We start from the raw sequence: 19,491 nt of genomic DNA on the forward strand, positions 1-19,491 counted from the left end.
AACCAGGCATTAATTGCCTTCAATCCTCATAAAAGACAGACAGTTTAAAAGCTATATGTATTTCTTTGAAGTAATACCGGTTTGTTTCTTACCATAAAAGTTCCCAATGGTTATTTCATTTGTTTAGTTTCTATTTAGTTACACCCTTTTCTTTAAAAGTTTCAGGATGTGCATGTGATCGTTTTATATATATAATTTGCCTTAAATAGGCAATCACAACTAGTGATCTTGAAAAGGAGAGAAGATGTCGTTGGATCTTCTGCTCGACGAAATTAAATTTTGTTTTATAATTCTTCACAACTTCTTAAAGTCATTATCAACTGTAAAGGCCGTTATACCTAGCTTTTTATTAATGTTTTTATCCTTGTTGATAACGAGCATTGATGCGTGTCTGACCTTAAAATTCTTGTCTTAAGTTGTTTTTTACTTCTAACAGCCTAATTACACCCCCTTTGACTGGAACGTGCATGTTTTGTTAGCTTCAGTAATACGTAAAAACTTGATGTCTGAAAGTTTATACTGTATAATCTGTAATTTTATATTCTTTCCTCAACCTTTAGCCTGCTGGTGGCAAGTGATTCTGCCTTTGCGATCAGTGCAGACCAAGATCAGCCTGCACATCATGGTCTGCACTGTTCGCTGTTCAGTCACGAAATTTTCAGTGAACACCCCTTTTGAATAATAATTGATACTGCCCAAACTGAATGATGGACCAGTCCATTTTAGAAGTATAGCAGCGTAAAGGTTAGCTTTATATGCTTGTCTATATACTCAGGGCTGTCAGACACTTATGCCCTTTGTGCTTTTTCCTATTTTCCATAGAGAAGACTATCTGTTGTCAACTGGACGAGTAGACTGGTTGGACAGATAAGACATTCAAACGTAAGACATTCAAACGTCGGTAAGAGACGGGAGTTCTGATTACTTTGGAGTATATGTTCATTATGTTTGTTTGTTTTTCTTTTATTTCCATAATGAGCTATTCTTAGCATGTAAATTGTAAATATGTCTTCTTTGGTAATACATTATTCAATGTCTCAGTTTTATATGCAGATGGTGCTTTGTTTGTTTGTTTGTTTGTTTTGGGTTTAACGCCGTTTTTTTTCAACAGTATTTCAGTTACGTAACGGCGGGCAGTTAACCTAACCAGTGTTCCTTGATTTTGTACCAGTACAAACCTGTTCTCCGCAAGTAACTGCCAACTTTCCCACATGAATCAGAGCTGGAGGACGAATGATTTCAGACACAATGTCTTTTATCAAATCGCCACGGAGAACATACGGCCCGCCCGAGGATCGAACTCACGACCCCGCGATCCGTAGATCGGCACTCTGCCTATTAAGCTAAGCGGGCGGGTTTGCAGATGGTGCTATTATAACTATTTATTATAAGTACTGATTATTATTATTATTATTATTATGCTTTTGTGGTTTTTTTGTATTTTAATTAAACTGTCTTATGTACCCTTTTAACCTTGTCATAGATATTAGTAGTTTAATCTAAATCTCTTCATATTTTACTTAACATATACGTTTTAAATATGCTTAAACACAGTAAATAAATAATTATGTCTTTCTTTTAGATGCTTTAATTATTTCTGTTTTATATAAGTTTGTCGGAAAATATGGCTCAACAGCTAATGTTAACTTGTTATATTGTCCAATGTAAAATAAAGCTTCTTGTATCTTGTATCTGCTACTCCGTAAGGCTCATTTTGAGCAAGTGACAAATAAAACAGAGAGCAGTCATAATGAAAATAAGATTTGAAAGATTTCAAAATTTATTTAATACTGTTATGGTTCATAAAAACATGTGACATAAAATACAAAATAATATAAAATGTGAACATGTTACAACCGGAACACAGAAAATTATACAAAGTAACAGGAGAATAAGTAACAATTACATCACACTCATTATATTTTCTCCCACATTCCATGATCTATCTATCTTTTTATACTGCATCACTCCTCTTTACGAGTATTACGTGCAGCTGCGCGCCTGTACAAGAAATTTAAAAGTAGAATGGACAGGAGAATAAAAGTAATACACGGTGTGTATTGCAAGCATGAATACAGTTGATAGTGTTAAAAACAAGAAGGATGTACAGATAAAAGCAGTTTAAAAACAGGTCTATCATGTTAAGCATTGTGTGCAAGTTTGGTCACAACCTGCTTAAATTGGTTCAGGGTGGGGGCTTGCACAAGTTGTACTGGAAGGGAATTCAAAAGCACTATGGCGGCTGGAAAAAAAGAGTACTTATAGTAATTACAGGGAGTGAGGATCTGGGTATAGGAGTGGGGATGCATATGTCTTGTTAGACGGAATGGGGGCTGAGATAGGGAGGAAGTGGTACAGCAACCAACCCATTCACTATTTTGTAGAACATAAGGAGGCGTGAATCAGATCTCCTATTTTCAAGGGTACGCCATCTCAGCTGACTTAACATGTTTGTGACACTGCTGTAAGGGGAGTAGTCATGATTAACACATCGCGCTGCCCTCCGCTGAATCATTTCGATCTGGTGGATGTTAAGTTGGGTATAAGGGTTCCAGACGACGCAGCTAGCATATTCCAGCTGTGGCCTGACTAGCGCTTTATAAGCTACTTCCCGAACTTTTGGGTTTTTGCATGGGATATTTCGCTTAATAAAGTTCAGTGTTCGGGTAACTTTGGACGTGACTAAATTGATGTGTTTATTCCAGTTAATCTGAACCCATGCTGTAGGTCATAGAGGATATTGTCAACCTGGAAATGCTTGGTAATATTACAGGCTATGATGTGTTCCAGTAACTTACAAAGAATACAAGTTAGGGAAATAGGCCGGTAATTTGCAGGATTGCTTTTGTCGCCCTTCTTAAACAGGAGTGACATTGGCCTTGGACCAGTCAGCTGGGATAGTGCCCGTGTCAAGGGACCTTTGAAAGAGCTTATATAGTGACTAGTGGTGAGATTTGTTCACTAAGATTTTTAAGAATGATATCGGCTTAAGACCATCGGGACCACATGCTTTGTCTATTTTAAGGGACGAGAGGAGTTTCTGAACACCATTTATGCCGATAGTGACCTTTGTCATTAGGGGATATTTTGACTGGTAATCAGTTGGTATAGAGAGTAGAGACTGCACTTTTATTTTACAGAGATTGCCTAATTTGAGAGGTGACATTGGGGTGAATACAGATTGGGATTTGACGATTGAGGATATTGGCCTTCTTTTTGTCATCCTTATGAAGTTGGCCTTTCTCTAGAAGAGGGGAAACGCTTTGGGAATCTTGCTTGGCATTTTTGGCAAGGGAGAAAAGTTTCTTGCGAGAGAAGTTTTGACCTGTTTGGGGGTTATCCGGATCACCTTGACATTCAAGGACATAATCTATGTAGCTGTCATGAGCTTGTTTGATATTTTTCCTTACAGGATTTTTAAAATTTATGTAATGTTGTTTGACTTTGGGATTAATGTTATTTTTGACCTTTTGGGACATCTTATTTCCTTTTCTAATCTGACGTTTAATGCTTTGGATAATCCATGGTAGTTGGGGTCTTGAACCTATTCTCTTGGTTGGAATGAATAGATTCATACCTTCAGATAGTACCTCTTTGAATTCTGACCATAGGTCTTCAACAGACCGTATGTTGTAACCTTTAAACAGGGAAGGGGATTTAGACTTTATGAACTGCTGAAATTTTGACCAGTCTGCTTTTTTATATACGTGAACTAGGCGGGATATCATTTTATTGAACCTTGGCTTAACATCTGAGTGCACTTGTACTCTATCATGATCAGAGATTCCCGCCATAATGTTTACATGCTTGACCAGAGTTGGGTTAGAGGTGAGGAAGAGGTCTAAAGTGTTGTTTAACCTTGTAGGAAGACTCACCATTTGTTGGAGGGGGAAATCATTTATGACAGAGAGAAATTCTTCATAAATTCTACTGTGAGAGCAGCCAGGTTTCAGAGTTGGCGTGTCCTCGGGCTCCTAGGACAGTTTTTGAAAATTGAAGTCTCCGGCAATCCAAATTTTGCCGTTGAGTTTAGTGACCTTGTCTAAAGATTTTCGAAATTCTGTTAAACTGTCCTCATCCTTTTCATGTGGTCTGCAGTAAGATGCAATGTAAAGGGGCTTAGAACCTACCAATTCCAGTTTTAACCATATGAGTTCACAATCCGTTTTTAACTCCTTCATTTCAGAGACCACTATGTTGTTTTTGACCAAAATGAATACGCCCCCACCCGCTTGGCCTGTTTTCCTGTCTAATCTGTATGGGGTGTAACCTAGGGAAGGGGGAAATATTTCATTATCTTTATTTTTTGATGTTAACCAGGATTCTGTAACAAAAATGATGTCCGGATTTTCAGTTTGAAGTAGGGAGTGCAGCTCGAATTTTTGTTTACGATGGATTGAAAATTGACGATGAGGGTCTTGAGGCTAGAAAAATAGTTATTTTTAATTGGACGAGAACTTTGGGTAGGATGGTGCTCAGTATCTGGGTCGGTCTCGGATAGCAAGGAGTAGCTGTTGTTAGACTCATAGGAGGATAGCGATAAATTTGAAGCTACAGTGAAGTTATTGGATTCACATATTGTACAGGACCATGCGAATGTTTGGTTGCTGCTGACCAGGTTGGAATAACATTCTGGGTCAAATGATTCAAACTGGATGTGGAACCAGGAACCACAAGAGTCACAATCAATGGCCGGGTCGGTGTCCAAGACGCTAGTGCCACATGTGCCACAAGGGAAGTCAGTAGGGCCAGGATTTAACTCAATATCTGCTGAAAGTGAAAGTAACAAATTAAAATGAAAAGATACCTTTTTGTGACTCTTGAGACGTCTACCATGTCTGCATTCTTTTTCTTTTTAAAAATCAGGTAGCCAACCTGCAAACTTTGAATAACATAACTATTTGGTCTGTGACAAGGTCGAGGGATAGAGCTATCTAACTCTAGAGAGGATTTACCATTGACACAAATTATGATACTCATGGCAAAACAACAAAAATACTAACAAATACCTGCAAAAGTCATGTTGTTTAAACTTCCGGTTTAAAAAATTGTAACTTCCGGTTTGAGAAATGGGGTCAGAGGTCACGGCGGGAGTATGATAAAAATCAATGCCGTTACAATTACCTGCTAGTCTCACCAAAGTTGAATTGGGACTTGGAAATAAAAATATTTTACCACAGTTCATACACTATTTGGGAAAGCTAAAACACTCTAGGAACCTGTTTTTGAAAATAAAATATTCAGAGGAAGTAAAGAGCGTGTTAGTGTACGGCGCATGCGCAGATCATCCTCATGTTCATGATTCCGGACTAAGGCAATAAGCAAATGTCCAAAATCCCTTGGAGAATGACCAGCCTCTTAACAGCCACAAGTTGACCAATGATAAACAAATTTTTGCATCATTAACAAATTTCAAAGAATAAAACTAATGATAGAACATTATAGATTTCAAGATTTATTTAATACTGTCATGATTCATAAGAACATGTGACATAAAATACAAAATGATATAAAATGTGAACATGTAACAACCGGAACACAGAAAATTATACAAAGTAACAATTACATAAGGCCAAAAAAAATGTTTGTTTCCAGTATCGCGACCTACCCTAAATTTTGGGCCCGGCCCTAAATGTTTTAATGGCCTTGGAGATTTTTTTTTTCAACTTTTTAACAAAACGTTGCAAAACTGCATTTTTTATATGCTTTAAACATGGTCAGTGATGTTAGAAATCAGCTCACTGATGCTCTAAAGGCATAACCCCTTATTTGTATTCATTTTTGACACAAAAAATATCCGAAAAGTACCACTTAATAAAACAAAATACCGACCTACCTACCCTATTTTTTAGCATGTTACCGGAAACAAACAATCTTCTTTTTAGCCTAATATTTTCTCCCACATTCCAGGATTCCGGACCAATGCAATTAGCAAAGGTCCAAAATCCCTGGGGGAATGACTAGCCTCTAAACAGCCACAACTTGACCAATAATAAACAAATTTATGCACCATTAACAAATTTCTTAAGAAGAAAACTAATGATAGAACATTATCAAAACTATTTTAAGGTTGTAGTTATTTCTTTACAAAACGATGCAAGATTTTTTTAAAAGTGTTTTGTTTCTACTGTTCATAAGTTCTTCAAATTTCATTGTATTGGGATACCCAATTGCGGTGTGTCCTTGGGCAAGGCACTTTATCACGATTGTCTCAGCCGACCCAGCTATAAATGGATACCAGCAAATTGCTGGGGGTAAGGTATAGTTGGTAAAAAGCTAGCTTTACGTGTAATTTGTTACACTGATCTGTCTTAGCGAATATGTATTATAAACGCGTGGAAGAGTCTAGCTTTCCGTGCTATTACTTTCAAGTATTTGATTATCTTTGGCTTTATTTATTGTTCGATATCTTGGACATCACGGAATAGACGATGATATTAGAAGTACCCGAATGAAATCATTATCGTGAAAACTAGTGACAAGAAAAAACTTGCATAAATTTACGCGTGAAAATATCAGCAAATATGTCAGACGACGAAAAGTTTGATGGGGTTATGTTAAATATGGCCACCCAGCTTGAAGGTGGCGTCCCAGAAGTAAGTTTTTATGCTGTATATTTGCCATTATTTTTCGTCAATTTTCTGCAGTTTCGGTTTAGAAATGGCGGAATTTGAGCAGGCATTGAGGCGATGGGTGGGGGAACGGAATTCATCTGAATTGAAATACCCACTCTGACTCTTTATCTTCAATATTACACCCTTGTGTCATGTTTTACTTCTGTAACTTGCATTCCGAAGTGACTATTCACATGGCAGCCACTTGAATAATTTATTGGCATTCCTAATTCATTAGGGACAGAGCAGTTGTGTCAATAAAATCATCTATAGAGACACGGCAGTCTTTCTGTATCTGTATCAGTTACGTAGTAGAAGTCCAATTCTGGCACATTAACTAAGGGTTTGCGTGTAGGGAAATTAGTCCCTTTTCTGTACGGCACATTTAAAGCCGTGTAGTGTATCTGCACGTATTTGATTGTCATTAAGGGTGTTCCAGTCAGGTATTGTTTTTAAGAAGAAACTGTTTCTGTAAACTTCAGTTTTGGCAAGTTCGACTTTGTAACACTGAGAATTATTTGTTTGAAATTTGGACACAATATTACTGGTTTTAAAATCGTCAAATGTTTTCACTTTGATTTGCCTTTTAGTTGGAATTTTTTGAAGGAACTCATCAGCATTGTCTTTTACACTTGTGCCTTATGGCTGTACCATATGCTTATACTCGAGAATTATCTGTTGTATACTGAGAATGGCGAAAAAATATAGGGACTTAGCAATCTATTTTTAGATAAAAAAATTTCCGCTGTCTAGACGCTTATAGAGCAGGTGCGTGTATTATCGACAGTCTACAGTTATGGACAGTTCTGCTGATCTTAATTGATTTTTAAGTAAAAATAACGTCTTGGAAACCCAATGATATCACAATGTACCAGAAATATATTTTATGTGTTCGTTTTGTCGTTTTTGAAAGCTGTGCGCCATATTTTTGACTGACCAGAGATATTTAGATTAAACTGTCGATAACTGTGTCACCTGCTCTAATTGTTGTTCAATAAATTTGTTGTTTCCAGTAATATGAAGTTTCTTTCACACCTTCAAAAGTAGGGCTGGGACGATTTAAAAATTTTGAAACCGTTAATCATTTGTATGAAATCGAATTGAACCAGTTAATCAGCTGTCATATTGAAAATGCTGTTTTTTTTCCTGATGACCGTATCAAGCATTGAAGGTACTTCCTGCAGCTGACTTCATTGGGAACTTACGGACTTTATCGTTTGCATGTAGTTTGTTAATTAACAAGTCATATTTTGGTGTATTTTATTTTACATATATCACGACAGGCAAATCAGAAACATTCAATGACTGAGAAATCATGGAGTTTTTGAAAGAAGGTCACCTTAAGTGCCGCAGAACCTAGAGAGCGGCACAAAGGAAAGTGTTCAGTTAAGTCACATGTTGGTTATACAGTAATGCAGTCGATACAAAGGCTATTTTTATACGCCCGAAGGGACGTATTATGTTATACCCCCGGTGTCCGTCTGTCCGTCCGTTAGCAATTTCGTGTCCCCTCTGTAACTCTTGAACCCCATGAAGGATTTCAAAGAATCTTGACAGAAATGTTCACCACACTGAGACGACGTGCAGAGCGCATGTTTTGAATGTCTCGCTTCAAGGTCAAGGTCACACTAAGGGTTCAAAGGTCATATAAGTGTGTTTTGTGTCCGCTCTGTAACTCTTGAACTGCTTGAAGGATTTCGAAGAAACTTGGCACAAATATTCACCACACTCAGATGACATGCAGAGCGCTTGTTTCAGGTGACTAGCTTCAAGGTCGAGGTCACACTTAGGAGTGAAAGGTCATATATGACTTTGCTGTGTCCGCTCTGTAACTCTTGAACTGCTTGAAGGATTTCAAAGAAACTTGGCACAAATGTTCACCACACTGAGGCGACGTGCAGAGCGCATGTTTTGGATGACTGGCTTCAAGGTCAAGGTCACACTTGGGGGTAAAAGGTCATATATGACTGCTTTGTGTATATTGCTCTGCATTGCAATGCTCTTGTTTTCAGGGCTTTTTTCCCCCTATAAATCTACCTCCGGTAAAAGGAGGTAATCCCAATGCAAAAAAGTATATTTTTTTCCCAAAGTTGAATTTAAAATTCCCAAATAATTACACCTTTTAGGGTTTTGCTGTTTTAAGATAGTTTTGCTAATTTGTATGTATATTTAGGTAAATTATAATACTGTTGAACAATAACTGAAATGCAATTCATTAATATTTCACACAAAAACACATTTATGTAGATTTTGGTAATTTGCATATTGTCCCAATTAAGACAATTTCCAAGAGCATTTTCCCAATTCCACCGGTGTCGGTGGCATTCCCAAATTGATGAAAAAAAGGCCTGGTTTTTATTTGGCAGATCCCTTTTTTGTTCTCTTACAATAAATTTTTATACACCCGTTTGAAAAACGGGACGTATTATGGGAACGCCCCTGGCGGGCGGATGGGCGGGCGGGCTGCGTCCACAGACTTTATCAGGAGCATATCTTCTACATGCATGAAGGGATTTTGATGAAACTTGGCACAGTTGTTCACTATCATGAGACGGAGTGTCATGCACAAGAACCAGGTCCCTAGGTCTAAGGTCAAGGTCACACTTAGAGGTCAAAGGTCAAATTCAAGAATGACTTTGTCCAGAGCATATCTTCTTCATACATGGAGGGATTTTGATAAAAATTACCACAATTGTTCATCATCATGAGAAGGAGTGTCTTGTGCAAGAACCAGGTCCCTAGGTCTAAGGTTAAGGTCACACTTAGAGGTCAAAGGATACAAGAATGAAAACTTTGTCCAGAGCATTTCTTCTTCATGCGTAGAAGGATTTTGATATAACTTGGCACAAATGTTCACCACCATGAGGCAGAGTGTCTTGCGCAAGAACCAGGTCTCTAGGTCTAAGGTCAAGGTCACACTTAGAGGTCAAAGGATACAAGAATGAAAACCTTGTCCGGAGCATTTCTTCTTCATGCATAGAGGGATTTTGATATAACTTGGCACAAATGTTCACCACCACGAGACGTAGTGTCATGCGCAAGAACCAGGTTCCTAGTCTAAGGTCAAGGTCACACTTAGAGGCCAAAGGTCAGATACAAGAATGGCTTTGTCCGAAGCATTTCTTCTTCATGCATTGAGGGATTTTGATGTAACTTGACACAATTATACACCATCATGAGACGAAGTGTCATGCGCAGTTCCCTTCTTTAGAATTACTTCCCTTTGTTGTTACTGTAAATAGCTTATATTGTAACTTTTTCATTACTAGTCGTAGGGAAAAATCGAGACCACTTTTCTATAGTACAACTGGTAAAGATTTTTGTGAGGACTTACAATATTATTTTTTTTTTTTTTTTTTTTTTAAAGATTAACTTCCCTTAGTTGTTACTATAAATAACTTATATTGTAACTTTTTTATAATTGACCGTAGGGAAAAACCAAGACCTCTTTTCTGTGGTACAACATAGACACATGATAGATGTTACTTTCCAATTTTAGGTGTATTTTAAGGTATCTCTACCTGGTAAGGAGTTTTTTGGAGGACTTAGAAAAACAAAACACTTACAGTGATTACTAAACAACCACAAAATTAAAATTCCATTTGCAAATACAGGTGCTAGAGTAAAGAAATTTGCTGTGACGGGCGTATATTGTGACATTCTGGCACTCTTGTTTATGAATTACTTCCCTTTTTTGTTATTATAAATAGCTTATTTTGAAACTTTTTTATTATTGGCTGTAGAGAAAAACCGAGACCACTTTCCTGTGGTACAGCGTGGATGATACATTCAATTTTTAGATGTATTTTGACATAAATTTACCTGGTAAGAATTTTTTTTGGAATTTCTTCTTTTTTTTTGTTCCTGTCCTTTTGGCTTCAACATTCAAGTTTTTTAAATTTTGCTCCCAACCTCTGATGTAACCCTTCGGGCGTATATTGCCCTGCTTGGCGGCACTCTTGTTAATGGAACTTTAGAACATTTATTTTTCATTTTTTTCCTCCGATGTATTAACAAAAAATATTTTTAAAAAAAACAAGTCAATATTAGATTTATTTTTATTAGATCAAATACTGATACATTTATAACAGATGTTTACGTTACCCCTATACACCCAATGATTTTACCTGTTTATCGATGGATTAACACATTCAGGCGCGTTGCTGTCAATGGTGTAATGTATACATGCAGTAATATACATTTTATTTCATTGGATTATACAGTATAGAATGTTTATTGTTTGAGAGCGATTAGCGGTTTTGCAAAAATGAAACCGGTTTCACCTAGTAATCGAATCACATCCGATAAACTGAGTAATCGTCCCAGTCCTATTCAAAAGGTAGTCAGAATCGATTTTAATTGTATCAAGTAGAGATAATTTACTTCAAGCCTTTCAACACAGTTTACTTGTCAAAGGAATGCTTTGTCTGTATGTCACACTTCATTTCCGATCAACAACTTGAGTAGAACCTTCAAACTCCATAGGGTGTTGTGTAGAATACCCGTATCGTTTTTGGGGTCTCCATCAAAGGGCAAGGTCACAGGGGCCTGATGATAGAAAACCATTTCTGATCAATAACTTGAGAACTACTTGACCCAGAACCTTGAAACTTCTTAGGATGATTGGACATGCCAAGTAGATGACCTCTATAGATTTTGGGATTAGTAGGTCAAAGGCCGAGGTCAAAGAGGCCAGAATATGGAAAACCGTTTTCGATCAGTAACTTGTGAACCACTTGACCCAGAACTTAAAAACTTCATAGGATGATTGTACTTGCAGGGTAGATTACTCTTATTGATTTTGGGGTGAGTAGGTCAAAGGTCAAAGCCAGAACATGGAAAACCATTTCTGATCAATAATTTGAGAACCTTTTGATTCAGAGCCTTGAAATTTCAAAGGATTATTGGACATGCCGAGCAAATGGATCCATAATGATTTTGGGATCTGTAGGTCAAAGGTCAAACTTCGTAAGATGTTTGGACATGCAGAATAGATGACCCCTATTGATTTTAAGATTTGTAGGTCAATAGTCAAGCTTACAGGGCCCTGGAAATTACAATTTTTTCAAAGCTGGTGCACCCACCCTGCGAACGGACCCCGTAAAAGTGCCTCAGACTTTTTTGCAGCCAAGTGCGTGCCCTGAAACAGCGCCTCAGACCTCTTTGCCATTTGGGAACATGACCTTAGCACTTAGCAGTTTAGTATATGATATCTATTATAACCATAGACAATAAAACCGTAGAAGACTATGATATAAGTCTTCATTATGAGTTTGTGCAATAATCATGGTGTGTATGCATATCGCATCCTCAAACTTGTGTCAACGGATAAAACAGATGTAACGATAAAAAAGCAAGGATATATAGCTACGTCTTCCCGTGGTTCATATGTTTTTAAGTACAAACCTGTGTTCAGGACGAAAATTTGAGTTTATTCTTTACCACATAGTAGGTCCTGTGCACGAACAGAGAGGGATCCGTTTTCTCATTTACCACAGAGAGGGATCCAATATGCATACACACCATGTCAGATAATGTGACTGGCAGAAAGTACGTAAACCATGCCTAGGGATAATTATGATTTAAATCTTCGCATTTTTGCCTTTAAGACAAATTTTGTTTTGATCAGGCAATAATAAAAAGTTTTGCTGACTGAACATCAAGCAGTCTGTCGAGCAGTTTCGCAAAGAACATGCTCACATCAGTTTTTACCAAGTAATTGCCAATATGAAGCACCTGTAAGGATTGTGCAGTTTAACTTTCAACATCTGTATTTGACAAGTATATTTTGATTCATTTTAACAACCGTGAAATTATTTTGTTAAGCTTTAATATAATACAGAAGAAACGGAGAAAAGAAAAATATCTGTATTACAGATTAAACATAGAACATGAATGCCTTACAATTGTAGACATTTGACTGATAAACAAACTTATCAGAATTATGTTTTACTTTAATTTAAATTCTTCAAGCAAGCAGGTTATTAATGAGTGAAGAAAGGGCTAGCGGTAGACCTGTCATTGGCTTTTACTCACGGTACATGTATATAGTCGGATGTTTTAGAAGATCACATGCTTGCGCAATCCTGACTGTATTGTAGAGGTAAGTGATCATCTAAAGCAAACACAATATATATTTTAATAAAGAGAAACTTGAAATGTTCATAATGATCGTAAATTTCTAATAAGTACATTTCAGTTTCAATTTTCAAAATACAATTTGATTAACAAGAAATTTTCTCAGTAGTCAGTACATAAGAAAAATCCAGAAAGCTATATGTAGAATCTTTACCTTTTGTAGTATTTTTAGTATGTGCATATTTCCACCAATTTTAACTAAACATACACAGTTCAGTTTAGTTCTAATACTAGTATCAGGTCTACAACTAGCCATCTTAACAGTTGACTATTCATATATCTTGTTGATATTAACAACTTAATTTCTTATCTTTCAGAAAGGTCGTGGTAGAAAATACAGAACATACTCGGCAGAAGACTTGGCCAGAGCTTACAAACTTGTTAAAGAGAAAGCATATGCCGTTCAGACTGCTGCCGACGCTTGTGGGGTTCCAGAAGCCACTTTAAGAGACAGAGTAAAGGGTAAAGTGAAAATCAGTATTAAAAGGTCTGGGCCACCACCTATACTAGGCCTGGCAGAAGAAGGAAAACTAGTGGACTACTTTCACCTGATGTCTAGTTTCGGGTATTCATACTCCAGGACTGATATAATAAATCTTGCCTCAGATTATGCAATTTTACTTGGCAAGCGAGAGCCAAGTGATGGTCTAACACATCAGTGGTATTACAAATTCCTGGAAAGATGGCCACATGTAGAGACAAGCAGGGCATCTGGCACAAAGAAGCAGTTTGAGAAAGCAACCTCTTCTGATTGTCTCAGTAGGTACTTTCTGATGTTGCAAGAGCTCATGAATCAACATAATTTGATGAACAAGCCAGATTCGATTTTTATAGTGGATGAAGTGCTGATAGATCTGGAAAAGAGTCCACCATCAGTGTATTCCTGGAGAAATAACATGAAGTGGGAGAAGTACCAAAAAGGTATAGATCCAAGTATGACAATAATTGCAAGTGGTAATGCATCAGGTGCGAGATTACCAGCTTTCTTTATATTTCCTGGGAAGACTGTGAGTTCTGAATCAATCGAGGATTGTTCTCCAGGGACTGGAGCCACCTGCAGCGACGATGGTACAACTAACTGTAACGTCTTTCAGCTGTATCTTGAGAACCACTTTCTCAAATTCATTGAGAGGAAGGACAATTCGGAAGCAATCCTGGTTCTGTACGATGGTTTCCGCTCTCACATGTCTCCAACTCTTATTGAAATGTACAAAGCACAAAATGTTCATTTATTCCCAATACCCCCTAGTGGGTCACAGTGTCTTGTGCATATGAACAGAGGAATCTTTGGTGAAATTGAAACAAAGTTTGCAGATGAGTGTTATGATTTCATTGAAACAGAAGTTGAAAGGTCGTTGCATTCAAACATTTGTGTAGTCGCTAGTAAAGCATATAATGAGGCGGTAATGGAAGGAAATTTGAAAAGTGTATTCCAAAGATATGGACTGCATCCATTCAAACCACAGATTGTTAACAAGAGAATTGACTTGACTCTTCCACCACCAGAGCCACCTGGCATTAAAAGAGACAGGATGGTTGTTGTAACTCCACTGCCTCAGAAAACAACAAGAAGGTCTAGCAAGCGAAAGGCAGTTAAAAAGAAAGTAGATGTAGAGGATCTCGAGGAAATAGATTCTCAGTTGATTGAAAACAGGAAAAAGAAAAAAATGATGCCTAATAAAAGAATGAATTACAGCAACAGACGAAAGAGTGCAAAGGCGATGGCTAAAAAGAGAGAAAGAGAATTGGCAGAGTCGAAGCCCACCTTGAAATTGAAATTTGTAAGGGACATCAGTTGTAAAGGCAAAAGAGGCAGAAAACCTAAAGTAAGAGACGATGACAATGAGGATTCAGAAACAGAATATGAAACAGAGACTGATTATGAAATCGAAGAAATGCTATCAAGTGAGGATGAAGATGATCAAGCTGAAGAAAATGCACAAAGAACTGTAGACATTGCCATACAAAGAGAACACTTCGAGAGTGCTCTAAGAGAAGAGTTACTGAGTACACATGGACTATACTTTGATGGAACACAGAGAGAAAGATTTGAAAGGGAGTTTGCCAGAGTGAAAAATGAAATTGAAAGCCAGGAAGTGCCAAGTGAAACTGGAGTTCAGGATGGAGAAGTAGTGGAAGAAGGTATTGTGGACCATAGTCAGGTCACACATGAAATAATTGACCAAAGTGAGGTGCACAACAGTTTGGTTAAAGAAGAGAAAATAATATACACTGAAGAAGCATCTTCCACAGAGGAAAATATTGAAACTGGACCAACTGTAGTAATAGAGAGCGTGGAAGAGGAGATACCACAGTCAGAGAAATGCTGTGTGTGCAATAAGTACAACCCAGAGTTTCCAGACAGTGGGTATGTCATGGAGTTTGCTACATGGGGAAAGTGTGACTACGAGGGATGTCAGCACTGGACTCACTTGAAACATTGCTGTAATGTAAAAGTCCTGAGACGTCATGATATTTTTTACTGCCCCTGTCACAACCAAGTGTAAAACATTCTTTTCAGTGGTGGAGATTTTATTTCAGAAAGGCATTAATAAGTTGTTGAACGTAGATGTATATAACTTCTTGCAGATTTTGTATAGTAGTTTTTCTGTTTTATATGTCACCTAAATTTCAAAATTCTTATATTATGCTTTAAAGGTGCATAAATGCAGAAATAGCTCAGCTTGGATGAAATTTTAAGTACATGTACTTTGTTCCTGTTTTGATATAAAAGATACAAGATGTAGGTCTACATGTATAATGTAAATACGATACTTTAATATTTCATTAAGCTGTGCCAGTATTTCACATACTAAATAGTCAGGTACTCCAAGTCAGCTTTTGAGTTATAGCCCTTGAATTAAAGTGATAAAAATTGAAAATGATCACTGAACCACTTAAGCTGTTCTTAACAGATGATTATCAAACTTTGTTTATATTTAGGTCCAATAACCTAGTGGATAGTCTTTGACACTCTAGAGTTACAGACCTTGAAACAGTCAAAATTGAGAAAGTTGACAGTCAAGCAATAAGTACTTTATTAAAAGATTAGAATTAAAACTCTGTGACAGAGGTACATATATATTGTGGAAGTTTGGCACTCTTGTTGACAGTATGTTTTCATTGACAGTAACTGTACAATATTAACGGTTTAAAAAACAGCTTTTGTTACTAAAATGTAAGAAAAAAATATTTTTTGTTAAATCATTTCTAAATTATTACTGATCTGTTCAGAGCATAATTTGAGGGATTTTGTTTTTATGCCCCCGGCATCTACTGATGCGGGAGGCATATAGTGATCGTCCTGTCCATCCGTACGAGGTTAACCAAATGGGACCATTCCGTCTAGCATCAATACCCCTTACTAGAATGACTTGATACTTATGCAGATGTAACCTGTGACCATTCCTCATCTTCAGACATCACCTGACCTCAGTTTGACCTTGAGCTCATTTTGTACTTAGGTTGCTTTATATGGGCCATCTCTTGGTTAACCAAATGGGACCGATTCGTCTAGCATCAATACCGCTTACAAGAATGAATTGATACTAAAACAGATGTAGCCTGTGACCATTCCTCATCTTCAAACATCACCTGACCTCAGTTTGACCTTGACCTTGACCTCATTTTGTACTTAGGTTGCTTTATATGAGCCATCTCTTGGTTAACCAAATGGGACTGTTTTGTCTAGCATTAATACCACTTACAAGAATGAATTGATACTAATACAGATGTAACTTGTGACCATTCCTCATCTTCAAACATCACCTGACCTCAGTTTGACCTTGACCTTGTTTTGGACTTGGGTTGCTTTGTATCGACAAGGATGCCACCGGGGGCATCAAGCGTTTATTGAACGCAGCTCCTTGTTTTTAATGAAATATCGGGTAGGGCTTTGTCTGGAGGCAGATTTGTAAACTCACTGTTTTCTTCTAAGGATGCTTCTTGAATTTTAAGAAAGTTCATGACTGCCTTTAAAACACTCATTATTTGCAACAGTCAGTGTATTTTAAGTAGGAAATTTCTGTTTAACCCAATGGATGGGCCACAGTATCAGACACGAGAGTTACGCACAGAACTTGCCATGTTGTGTTGAAAATATTCCATATCGTATGTGTGGGTTAATTTCTGTTGAGTCTTTCTTTTTTGAAAGATCTGGACTTACTTCTTATTACTCCTTGAAATAAATTTGATACAAATTCACATGTAGTAATGTCTGAGTGGTGTAAAGTTGGTTAAAGCTTTACTGGCAAAGCTCTAATTCAGAGTCAAGCACTGAGAAAAGTCGAGCATGCTGTCTTATGGACAGCTCTTGTTTTACTAATTTTATTTCATGAAAAAGTACGATAAAGAATTGAATATTGCTTTAAATTGAACTTCTTATGAATGAATTTAGAAGTTTCCAAAATATCCTTAAAATTCACCTTGGATAGCGTACATAGAATTATTAATACATGTAGTAATAGTATGAGGTAAAAATAATATTTGGGAGTTTGGGCTACACCTTGCTGTTCCTTGGGTAACTCTAGGTAACAACCCAGGTTGTTGTTTTTTTTCTCTGGACCAATATGATGAGTAATGTTTGAACTGGTTATTATTAATATTTTGGGTAAAGTTACAGGGCATTTAGGTTAGATTAGGTCAGCAACTGTTTTCTGTGGTGTGCTTGCATGTTAAACATGTTTAAGACAATACTATGACATATTTCGTTTCTGTGTTAATTGTTTTTACCTAATTGATAATTTGAAGTTGTAGTTAAAAATGACATCAAAGTTTAGAAGCTGTTTTAACCCAGTTTCTTTTGAGTTTTAGAAGAGATTATTAGTTTTAAAATTCCATGATTGAGCATAAATTACATTATTTTTTTTTGCTTTTTTCTCAGTAAAATTTGGAGCATGCAAAACATTGACAGCCAGATTGTCAAACTGACCAAAGACTGATGTGACATGGAACGGAAATAGCCAAACATAGAAAAAAATATTGTCAAACATCGACTGTGTAATGTGTAATAGTTGGTACATTTCATAAATCTAAAATGGAAAGCTTCAGTCATTTTGTATTTGAATGTTCTTAGATCTCTAAATGGACAAGAAAATATCATATTGGTAATTTCAGTATATGACTTTGCATTGAAAAATAACCCCATAAACATTGATATTTTCAATTTTATTCAATTTAATGGACAAGATGTGCGGCTCACACTCACACTCATCAATGCTAATGGCAAGACTTACAAACTTATCTTTATATAAATTACCCTCATTTGACCTTCACCTTCAAATTGAAAACAAAATTTTTGGTCCTTCAGCCCACATAATGGCCCAATTTAGTTTTAAGCTCAGTGAACCTGTATTTTATATTTTTGTTGTATCAACTGTTAAGATTTCTCATATATTCTGCCATAGCGCCTTGCAGTTTAGGGTAAGTATATTATGTATACATGTATTATAATTTTGTTAATTGTCCTTTGTATTGAATATGACTGAGATGAAAATGGATGTTTAAAAATAGTTGCTGAACAGTTTTTCTCTGTTTATATGATATATACATACATTTGTATTTTTTTTTGTTAGACAATGTGTCTGTTACTATATATTTGTGGGTTTACTTGTATTAACTAATTTCCAATGAAATTGTGGCTATTCAATGCCATACCTATTATGAAGTTTATGTGTTGCAAATACAGAAAATTGTATATAAATCTCTTTGATGGTGTTGACATTGATAACTAGATTTATATTTTGTGGCCATTAAAATTGATTTACAACAACCTATAAAGCAGGGGTATCATTAAGGGCTGACAGGCAGGGATTTTCCCCTTCCACGGAGGTCTGAAGTCCCAGCTACTTCTTCTGTTGTAAATTGTAAATGGGAGAACTCACAGGTCCCACCAACTTTGCAATTTCCACCTTTTACAATAATTAATGAAACCCATGATAAGAGACATGGATGTTTAATTTGATGCCAGATTTTCCAGTCAGATTTCAAATACTTACATAATGGTAAACTATAAAAGAGTTAACTGAAGGCATATTGAATTGAAATGATTTTGTTATAAGAAATTGTAACTGTATCATAAACCCTTCTTTCAGTATAAAATGAATTGTAATTTTAGTGCAAAATCCACAAAAATTAATCCTCCACAAATACTACTGACTTCACAGTAGAGTATAGTGTAATGTTCATATATGTTGTAAGGTTAATTGCAATCTTGAAAGAGAAAGTGGTAAAAATTGTTTTAGCAACAATAATACGGCTATGGTTCTCAAAATCTTCAGGAATAAAATGCATCACCATTTTGAAGAGCTAGGTTCAGTGTGTTCAGTTAAAACTTGTTGCAGAACAAAAATCACAATGCTCATGTTGTTACTTATTTCATCCATTTAATAAAACAGAAATGTGTATTAGAATGTACTGAGAACCAGAATGTTTTAAAGAGGTATCTTGGGCTTTATGAAAATACAGTTCTGCTAGCTGCTGTTAACTTGTACATTGTTATTGTATGTTTAATAAAATTATTTCTCAACTTGCAAAGTGTTGTTGTTTTTTTTTTGTGGCCTCTGCCATTCAGAATGGCTGAGGGTACCTTGAAATTGGGGGTGTTAATACTGTTACCCTGTCAGTTATGTATGTATACGTGCATATGTATGTTTATTTGACTGTGCAGAAAATTGTGTCCATCCTATAACTTCACAATACATTGATTTTAAAATTTCTTGGCACAAGTGACCACATCAAG

At 36.5% G+C, this 19,491-nt stretch overlaps 1 protein-coding gene across 3 annotated transcripts in view; it reads left to right on the forward strand.

Moving 5' to 3' along the window:
• Nucleotides 1-6,425: 6,425 nt before the first annotated feature.
• LOC123551514 (nuclear migration protein nudC-like) overlaps nt 6,426-19,491 on the forward strand; it is a 35,385-nt gene continuing 22,319 nt past the window's right edge. For 2 of the 3 annotated variants that reach the window (XM_053541001.1, XM_053541002.1), the window contains exon 1: nt 6,436-6,596. In XM_053541001.1, coding sequence (XP_053396976.1) covers nt 6,525-6,596 — 72 coding nt within the window. In that variant the 5' untranslated portion in view covers nt 6,436-6,524. Of the gene's footprint in view, nt 6,597-13,069; nt 19,287-19,491 lie in introns of those variants that run through there. The other variant, XM_053541000.1, reaches the window with a different exon arrangement.

Source organism: Mercenaria mercenaria, chromosome 4 (assembly GCF_021730395.1).
Source record: "Mercenaria mercenaria strain notata chromosome 4, MADL_Memer_1, whole genome shotgun sequence".
NCBI classification, from domain to species: Eukaryota; Metazoa; Mollusca; class Bivalvia; order Venerida; family Veneridae; genus Mercenaria; species Mercenaria mercenaria.